This window comes from Anabas testudineus, chromosome 13 (assembly GCF_900324465.2).
Source record: "Anabas testudineus chromosome 13, fAnaTes1.2, whole genome shotgun sequence".
Taxonomy (NCBI): domain Eukaryota; kingdom Metazoa; phylum Chordata; class Actinopteri; order Anabantiformes; family Anabantidae; genus Anabas; species Anabas testudineus.
Window position 1 is genome coordinate 1,475,946 of NC_046622.1, and position 10,207 is coordinate 1,486,152.

A 10,207-nucleotide genomic window follows, 5' to 3' on the forward strand; every position below is an offset into this window, starting at 1 on the left:
TGATAATTAATTAATTACTGTGTTTGTTTTCACTCAAACATTTTTAGTTTGATCAACAGTATTTACCGAAAGTGTCCACTGGAGGTCAGCGACCGGAAGAACCGGCTTTTATTCTGGTATCGACTAAAGTACAATAATACAAATGCAGGTTGGTTTTTGAATTAAATACATCAATGATGGTGCTTTTTCACAGTAACTGTTCAGAAAATTCATTTTATCTTCCTTAATTTGTTCATGAAATAAAGTGAGCATGTTGGATTTCAGCAGAAACCTGAATTATGAGACACGTTATCCAGCGAGCAGAAGTTCCTCCAAATTGTCCTGCAGAGGTGAAGTGACTTCCCACCAGCAGTTTGTAGAATTTACAGTATATCTGCAAAGTAACTAGTTGTTGAATACATTTAGTGGAGTAAAAAGTATCATCCAATGTTGAATTGTAACAGAGCAGAAGTTAAACTAACCTATCACGAAATGGTCAAAACAAATCCGAGCTCGTTTAACTTGTGCTGAAGTTCTTAGTCTTTCCCAACACACACAAGTCCCTCTAATTATTTAGATTTATTTTGAAGGTTCTGACCGGATGTCCTCCTGTGAGGTGTCGTTGCTCGCTGCGGCCGCTGGGTGGCGGTAAAACCACCTGTGAATAAAACTTACACAACACATGTTTTTAAATATTGAATTAATTTAATCCACAGAGATGAATCAGGAGCTGGAGGCGGACCCGTCCGTCCGTGCGTGCGTGTGCGTGTGCGTGTTGGGTGGAGCTGGCCCTGCTGTGACAAACAGCCCGCACCCAGCGGCCCCTCCCGGCTCCTCAGTGCGTCTCTGGCTCCTGAAGCACGAACACGCAGTAAGTAACGATCAGCTGTTTTCTTCTGCTGTAAGAGTGAGTTCGTCTGGAAAATGAAAAACTGAGCTGTGTGTGCAGGAAACACGTCGTGTGTCAGTGGTGGAGAAGTACTGCAGTACACAGAAGTACTGCAGTACACAGAAGTACTGCAGTACACAGAAGTACTGCAGTACACAGAAGTACTGCGTTCAGAGTTTAACTTGAAGGGTTGTACACAGTTAATCTACTTCAATAAGTGACTGACTGCTCTACTGCAGTTATTAGACTGTGACTAACAAGTAGTTCTTTAAGTTAAAACACAGTAAGAATACTGCATTCTACTCAAGTTTTCAAAATAAAAGCTTGCATTATACAGAAGGTATCTTATAACGTTTAATATCGTATTTGTGCCTTTTTTAACAACGTGTGCAGTTTATAATGAAGAGAAGTTTGATTTGTCTGAATAACACAAAGAGTTTCAGTTTATTATCAAATAGGATAAAATGTGAGAAAATCCTCACGGCTTATAAAGTAAAACTAGGAAGTGGTGAAACTTTTCATAAGTTTAAAAGTATGTTACTAAATATTTCCTGGCCAGTTTCTGGTTATTTCATCTTTATTCTGTTATTTTGTAAATTATTATTGGACTGGAGTTAATTTAACTAGAATCAGTCGTTTGGTTCATAAAATGTAAATGATTTAAATTGTATTGAAATGTCTTGTTAAACTCAAATTGTTAATTTAATGTTAGTTAATGTGATCAAACTGTTTTTACTGATGTGATTGATTCAGAATTAAAATGCTGCAGCTGCGAAAGATGTTCACTAACGTTCATCACAAGTTCAGAAGTAAAATATTAAAGTAACAACAGGAGCGAAGGCATGAAGCCGCTGAACAGAACAAAGAGTTGTCGTGTTCAGAGCAGGTTGTTAACGGCAGTAAAGGAGCAGGTAATTTAACATGGCAGCAACAAATCACATTACAAAGACTGTGGTAAAACCAGTGGGGGCAAGTTTTCAGGTTAAATGTGAGGGAGTGGTTGGAGCTTTTGTCTTGAAGGTCGACTTCTCCCTTGAGAAGCAATGTCACCTTGAGTTCTGGATTCTGTTCATCTGTGGCCAACATTTGTCTGAAATACAAAATGTCAGTGATGATAAATCATAAATATGCAGTACATGTGACCGGTTTTATGGGCTTTAATTAGTAAATGTGACATATGAGGTTTATATGAGGAATAGGTTTATTATAATTAGAGCTGATTCATTTTATGTTGGTCTAAGAATAGTTTACACCATGAAAGCACTGATTTAATTCCTTTAAATGTTCAACAGTGTGTTTTACCTTCACTCCGTGCAGCTCAGACCGAGCTTTAGGGTTCGTTCAACCCAGTTTTGGGGCCCAGACCATGGAGAACACTGTTGAGTCATATTTGCATTAACAATGTTAATTTGAACTAATATTTATTCATTGTCTGTCTTTCTGTATCTGACAGGCGACAAAATGAATCTGGCACAGAGTTTAATCGGAGGCATCATTAAGGTCGTGAGGTGAGCGCACAGCGTAGAGATTCGTCCTTATTGATGGGGCCAGGCTAACAGTTTCCCCCTGTTTCCAGTATTTATGCTAAGCTAAGCTAACCACATCCTGGTGCCGTCTCTGTGCAGGATGAATATTTAGATCTTCTCAGAGCTTCTGTTTGACTTGTCTCCCGTTCTTTTGTTTTCTCTAACAGCAACGTCGACCCTTCTCACTTTACTCCTTCAAACCCAGTAAGTACCAACGTCAGAAAGTGCTGAGGGTCCGAACTGATGAAGCAGCACAAACTGCTTCATACTAATGAGTGGGAATCATGCTGCATTCAGTTTTAAACTCAGTTCCTGTATAAATGAAGTTGGATTCTTGGATTTTTTTCCTGGTGGAAGATTTTAGAAACAAACAAACGTGTGTGTGTGTGTGTGTGGAAGCTAACAGAAGCTCTTTGTGTGCAGCCTCCTCCTCGCAGACCTCTGCACGCCTCCCAGATTCAAGAGAACGATGAGGAGAAACAGTTTCGGAGAGTTTTCCAGCAGCTGGCTGGAGATGTGAGTCCATACGATTTATGTTTAATCCACTTTAAAGCTGCACGTTCTGAACAAATCACACACGAGCACACAGACTTTGGTCTAATTACAGTCAGAAGAGCTGTTTACAGTTTGGTCGCTTTGTCTGAGTCATGACTCCAAACTTTAAACTGACTTCAGTGAAGATAATTTCGTTTTATCAGTGTGAACGATGAGCGAAAAACAAACTTACATTGAAGATACAACACTTTACTCGTCTCCTTAGAATAAATGCTCAGTGCAGAGCGGCAGCAAAAACAGCAACACACCATGACAGATAAGATCATACTGAACAGGCAGCGGAACACAGAACCCAGCTCACAGCAGGGGGGTCACTGCTTTCCTTATCCTCAGTGGAAAAACAGGAACAGTGAGGAGGCCACAGGATTTAGCTGCTCAGCAAGTTTTCATTCATGTGTCTCTGCCTTTCACCTGATCTGTCGTCTCTCACTCCACCCGTCTACCTGCTGTTGGTCACATTCCTGATCCAAGCCCCACCCTCCACTGTCCTCTCTCTGTGTCTAAATCATCCTCCCACCAGGCTGGTTCTTCACACCTGTTCTTGAATATTCAGCAGGTGAATTCAAAACAATGACAGGATCTTTTATCTCTCTGTGGTCGTCACCCAGAAGAATAACTTAAATAAACGGAGCCTATTCATCTCCACTCACTCTGTGATCGCACGTTTACTTCCTCACAGCTGATCAAAAAAGATTAACAGCTAGAACTGGGACGTGCACGAGCCTCAATTCACCATGATTGAATGTAGAAAACACCAGTTAAACCCCAGTTTGCATATTGATACTGATAGTGTGTGCGCTCCACCGCTCATTAGACGTAGCATCAGACAAACTGCGCTCACACGTCTGTTGGACAGATTTGGCTTCCACACTACTGACTGACCACTCGTAACCATTCAAAGATACACAGTGCAGAAACAGACGAACCGGGCAACAGTGGCGATGGCTGAGATTTAATTTAGCTAACTACAAGTTGTTATTTTAAGGGGGAACGTTATATACTGGGGCCTTAAGTGATCACAAGCAACTTAAGGGAATCAGACCGGCGTCTTTTTAACTCCAATACAGCACCAGGGGGCTTTTTGTCCACGTCGAAGGATGTTTCCAATGTTTTTTAAGTGAACTTAAGAAAAGTATTTGAAAGTAAAGGGAAAGCGTTTGATGTGATGATCCAACATCCGTCAGGGATGAACTGATGAAGCCTTATAAATCCATCATAGGCCGCGATGTGATTTCCAAACTGGTGAAATACACAGACTCGTGTATCTGTCTTCAGATATCACACAGATCAACGGGGACTCGTTCTGGGGAGGGAGCAGAGTTACACTGAGCTCTTTTGCCTCATTCCTGCCATTGTTTGTCAGGGCGGATTTCATTCCCCAGGGCTGTGTTTGTATGTCTGAGGTTTTCTCTGACTCAGAGGGGTGTGTGAGCTAGTTAGACCGGAAGTAGCAGTGGTTTGGTTATAGTGAAGACAGCTGTAGTAGAGTATGTGCCATCCACCTGGCTGTGCTCCCAGTGGGTGAGATCAGGCGCAGGCAAAGGTGGAGTCACTGCCCGTTCCTGTTCACAGTCTCTGCATATTTCAGATATGATGAGCTGGAAGGAGGAAGTTGTAGCTGAGCATGCAGGTTACTCCCTGCAGGTTTCAGGTGGATGAAATAGTTTCACTCCACATGTTAAAGCTCGTCCTTCAAGCTAAATAAACAGTCTGCCTGTGTTTATAGTCTAGGCCATCAAACAGAAATATTCTACATGTCTCGTGCCGCATCTTAGAAACTTTTGACAAAACATTTTCTGTCTCCACTGTGGCCTCCTGATTTCACAGAACTAATCTGCACTCACACCCGTGCAGAAGTTCACCACAGAAAGAGTTCTGTTCAACTTGGAAGGAGTGAAGAAATGTAAGATAAAGGGAAGACACAACATAACGTGCAGCGGTGGTAGAGTCTGGTATCCAGTGTTAACATGCTGTTGCTAAGCTGAGCGTTGGTGTGAGCCTGGGTGTTGATGAGTCAGACGCTGGAAAGAAAAGGGAAACGCTTCAGCTTGAGTCACACTCAGATCAGCTATGACTCATTCTGCCTAATGTGTGTGTGTGTGTGTGTGTGTGTGTGTTCACAGGACATGGAGGTGAGCCCCAAAGAGCTGATGGACATCCTCAATAAAGTTGTTACCAAGCGTGAGTCTGCTATTGTTTTTGTTTTGTTTTTTATTTTGCAACTAATGTGAACTAAAACTGAAATAAACTGAACTAAAACGGAACTAAAACTGAATTAATCTGAACTAAAACTGAATTAATCTGAACTAAAACTGAACTAATCTGAACTAATCTGAACTAAACTGAACTAAAATTGAACTAAACTGAACTAAACTGAATTAATCTGAACTAAAACTGAATTAATCTGAACTAAACTGAACTAAAACTGAACTAAACTGAACTAATCTGAACTAATCCGAACTAAACCGAACTAAACCGAACTAAACTGAACTAAACTGAACTAAAACTGAACTAATCTGAACTAAAACTGAACTAATCTGAACTAAAACTGAACTAATCTGAACTAAAACTGAATTAATCTGAACTAAAACTGAACTAAACTGAACTAAACCTGAACTAAAACTGAACTAATCTGAACTAAACTGAACTAAAACTGAACTAATCTGAACTAAAACTGAATTAATCTGAACTAAAACTGAACTAATCTGAACTAATCTGAACTAAACTGAACTAAAATTGAACTAAACTGAACTAAACTGAACTAAACCTGAACTAAACTGAACATAAACTGAATTAATCTGAACTAATCTGAACTAAAACTGAACTAAACTGAACTAAAACTGAACTAATCTGAACTAAAACTGAATTAATCTGAACTAATCTGAACTAAACTGAACTAAAATTGAACTAAACTGAACTAAACCTGAACTAAAACTGAACTAATCTGAACTAAACTGAACTAAAACTGAACTAATCTGAACTAATCTGAACTAAACTGAACTAAAATTGAACTAAACTGAACTAAACTGAACTAAACCTGAACTAAACTGAACATAAACTGAATTAATCTGAACTAATCTGAACTAAACTGAACTAAACCTGAACTAAAACTGAACTAATCTGAACTAAACTGAACTAAAACTGAACTAATCTGAACTAATCTGAACTAAACTGAACTAAAATTGAACTAAACTGAACTAAACTGAACTAAACCTGAACTAAACTGAACATAAACTGAATTAATCTGAACTAATCTGAACTAATCTGAACTAAACTGAACTAAACTGAACTAAAACTGAACTAAACTGAACTAAAACTGAACTAAACTGAACTAATCTGAACCAAACTAAACTAATCTTCACTAAACTGAACTAAACTGAACTAAAACTGAACTAATCTGAACTAAACTGAACTAATCTGAACTAAACCTGAACTAAACTGAACTAAAACTGAACTAATCTGAACTAAACTGAACTAATCTGAACTAATCTGAACTAAACTGAACTAATCTGAACTAATCTGAACTAAACCTGAACTAAACTGAACTAAAACTGAACTAATCTGAACTAAACTGAACTAATCTGAACTAAACTGAACTAATCTGAACTAATCTGAACTAAACCTGAACTAAACTGAACTAAAACTGAACTAATCTGAACTAAATTGAACTAATCTGAACTAATCTGAACTAAACCTGAACTAATCTGAACCAAACTGAACTAATCTGAACTAAACTGAACTAATCTGAACTAATCTGAACTAAACCTGAACTAAAACTGAACTAAACTGAACTAAAACTGAACTAATCTGAACTAATCTGAACTAAATTGAACTAATCTGAACTAATCTGAACTAAACCTGAACTAAAACTGAACTAAACTGAACTAATCTGAACCAAACTGAACTAATCTGAACTAATCTGAACTAAACCTGAACTAAAACTGAACTAAACTGAACTAATCTGAACCAATCTAAACTAATCTGAACTAATCTGAACTAAACTGAACTAAACTGAACTACACTGAACTAATCTGAACTAAACCTGAACTAAAACTGGACTAAACTGAACTAATCTAAACTAATCTGAACTAAACTAAACTAATCTGAACTGATCTGAACTAAATGTGACTGATCTCGTGTTTCAGATGGAAACCTGAAAACTGACGGCTTCAGCATTGAGTCTTGCAGGAGCATGGTCGCTGTCATGGACGTATCCTTTTACAAAATATAGTGCTAACACAAAACAGTACTACTACTACAGTACTACTGTATATTATTAGTACTAGCTGTTTAAGTATCAGTACTAGAAATAGTACTGCAGCAATGACATTTGATTGAAAGTGGTACAAGCATTAACAATGCTAGTAATTTGTTACTAGCAGTAAGCAGCAGAGACAGCAATAGCATGAGTAACAGTACTGCAATAGCAATAGTAAACGTAGTACAGTAGTAATAGTAATACTGAGACATCAGGAGCATTAGAAGCAGTATTAATACTATGAAGAGTGGTTGTGTAAATAAAATGATATTCAAACTCTTAAAAACTGCACACAATCAACTGCTACTACTGCTGCTGTTGTAAGAACATACATACTTCAAAGTATGACAACCCAACCTGTGTTTGACCTTTGACCCTGTTGCCCTCAGAGTGACAGCACAGGGAAGCTCGGCTTCCATGAGTTCAAATACCTCTGGGACAACATCAAGAAGTGGCAGGTCAGTCTGTGTTTGGTGTCCTCTTCCTCGTCTGCTCGTCCTGCTCCCTCGTGTCCATTTCGATGACGTGTCTGTTGTCTGTTGGTTGTTGTCTGTTGTCTGTTGTCTGTCCAGGCCATCTATTTAAAACAAGACAGCGATCGTTCAGGTCTGATCAGTGCCAGCGAGTTGCCAGCTGCCTTCAAGGCTGCAGGTAGGAAACTACAGAATCATCTGGAGTCCTTACAGCCTGAACTGAGGGTGACGCTTCCCACTAACTGTGTTCGTGTGTGCAGGTTTCCCTCTGAACGAGCAGCTCTACCAGCTGATCAGCCGTCGTTATAGTGATGAAAACGGAAACATGGACTTTGACAATTTCATTGGCTGCCTGGTGCGGCTGGACGCCATGTGCAGTAAGTGTTCTCCTCACGTCTCTCTGGTTTCACCTGCTTCCTGCAGCCTGAGACGCTGACTGTCAGTATGTCTTCTTCTTCCACACGCTCCGATGTTCTGAACCAAACACTCACCTCTGTCCTCAGCCTAGCTTCTACTACTCTATAGCTCATCAACCTCATTCCTCTGTAGTTACCTCAGCTCTTCTTCTTCTTCTTCTTCTTCTTCTACACTTCTCGTCTATTTCTCTCACTCTCCAAGATCTTGTTAAACACACTAGTCACAAACTCTACTGCTCCTAGACACTTCTACCTGGACAGGTTTGTCATCAGGACCAGCTGCCTTTCCTCTCCTCCTCCTCCTCCTCTCCTCCTCCTCCTCCTCACCTCCTGCTCCACAACAGTCCCCTCCTCTACTCTTCGTTCTCTTTCATTTTCCTCATTCAACACACTCCTGGCACCTGTCAGTACATTTCCATCCCTATCTTTAATCACCCTAACCTGCTGCACATCTCTCCCATCTCTGTCTCTTTGCCTTTCCAACCTGTAATGATCCAACCTAACATACAAGTCCTCATATGCCCTTTGTTTTGGTCTTCTCCACCTCTACCTGTCTACTCTCTTTAGTCCTCTGTGTCCCACTTCTTGTTAGCTAACCTCTTTCTCTGTATACACACCTGACACACCAACTACCCTCCTACCTGTCTCCCTGATCACAATAACTGTAGTTATCCAGTCATCTGAAAACACCTCCTGGTATTCACTATAGCCATATCCGTTTTTGTGAAGTCTACCACCATCTATCCATCACCATCTCGTTACCTCTGTTTCCTTCACCAACATGTCTGTTGAATGTCTGTTGAATTTCAGTGTGTGCTGACTCTCAATATGTGATATCTCTAATAATATCACCTATTTCCCACTTTCTGGTGCTGAGATTGAGTCAAAATTAATGTTTCATAGATGCATAATTGCATAAAATGATATTTAGATGTGTCAAGTTTCATTTTATGGCTATTCTGAACAAACATTTAGCCTCACAAATAACTGACACAATGCAGTTTCCAAAAAAGTTAAGATGTTGTGTTAAAGTGCTAGTACTAGTAATAAAAACTAGTAGTTGTGTTTATCCAAATCCACAGATCAGTTCATATCCCAGAATGCCTAACAACACAGATGACCTTCACTTTGCACTGTCCCTGAACGCAGCATCCCTTCAAACATGTATCTCAGTTTTAAAAATCATTTAAAACCTAGATCTAAGTGACAAGAGCACAGAGACAGAAATGAAGTGTTGAAAAAAAATTCTCATTTTGACTTTGATGCGTGAACATGTTTGAAAAAGCTGAGACAGAGACATGTTTACCGCTGTGTTGCCTACTGTCCTGTCCTGTGATCAGTATTTCTGTAACTGTGCACATTGAAGAGAATAAACGATGTATATGTTTCTGCAGGAGCCTTTAAAACCCTGGATAAGGACAACTCCGGCACCATCGACCTGGACATCAAGGAGGTACTTCACTTCACTGTTCTTTCTTTGGCTCAGTCCTCAGAACTTAACCACTGACTGGCAGTAGGTCTCAGGAGTGGAGAGACTCAATGTAAAAAAACCTGAAATTAGTCCCTTAATGCTGATGAGCTGGATAATGGTGGAGGCGCAGTCAGGGAGCAGGGTTCAGGTAACGTTTACTGTGACACTTTGACGCTGACTCTGTCTCTGTCTGTCTTCAGTGGCTTCAGCTGACGATGTATTCGTGAAGGGATGAAAGAAAGCTGCTGCTCAACATCACCTCTTCTCTTCTTTTACTTCACCACTCACTCCTTCTCATTCAGAACCATTACGCTCCTGTGCGCTTATTGATGTGCAGTTATGTTTGAAACCACACCATCTACATGGTAACGGGACCAAAATGTCGAAACTGAAAAGTGGAATTCGAGGTGAAAGTCGACCTGATGCCGGTGTTGCACCACCCTGCTGCTGCCAGGCGGCGGCGCTATAACGTCCCCTTGTTAGAGATTTCTGTATTTTGTAATTTGGGGCAAATAGTGATAAACTGGATTAATTTTACAAAAATAAAGTAAAACAACTAACAGTGTTCAGTGTTTTTGATGGTGTGTGTGTGTGTGTGTGTGTCATCTTCTCTTTTCATTCTGAATGTCTGTGGATAATA

At 39.9% G+C, this 10,207-nt stretch overlaps 1 protein-coding gene across 1 annotated transcript; it reads left to right on the forward strand.

Annotated features, from left to right (window-relative positions):
- The first annotated feature begins 698 nt into the window (after positions 1 to 698).
- Positions 699 to 10,129, forward strand: capns1b (calpain, small subunit 1 b). Its single transcript, XM_026377328.1, has 11 exons — positions 699 to 850; positions 2,322 to 2,376; positions 2,562 to 2,598; positions 2,818 to 2,910; positions 5,073 to 5,130; positions 7,095 to 7,159; positions 7,597 to 7,665; positions 7,780 to 7,858; positions 7,941 to 8,057; positions 9,491 to 9,549; positions 9,768 to 10,129. Exons 2-11 carry the CDS (start codon positions 2,330 to 2,332, stop codon positions 9,792 to 9,794), a joined length of 651 nt encoding a protein of 216 aa, XP_026233113.1. The 5' UTR covers positions 699 to 850; positions 2,322 to 2,329; the 3' UTR covers positions 9,795 to 10,129.
- Positions 10,130 to 10,207: the final 78 nt, after the last annotated feature.

What these genes read in the sequence shown, in the direction of transcription:
- capns1b (XM_026377328.1), top strand. Translation starts at nt 2,330, where the DNA reads ATGAATCTGGCACAGAGTTTAATCGGAGGCATCATTAAGGTCGTGAG. An exon ending in ACTTTACTCCTTCAAACCCA is followed by an intron (nt 2,599 to 2,817) that starts GTAAGTACCAAC and finishes CTTTGTGTGCAG; the next exon opens with CCTCCTCCTCGCAGACCTCT. An exon ending in CAATAAAGTTGTTACCAAGC is followed by an intron (nt 5,131 to 7,094) that starts GTGAGTCTGCTA and finishes CTCGTGTTTCAG; the next exon opens with ATGGAAACCTGAAAACTGAC.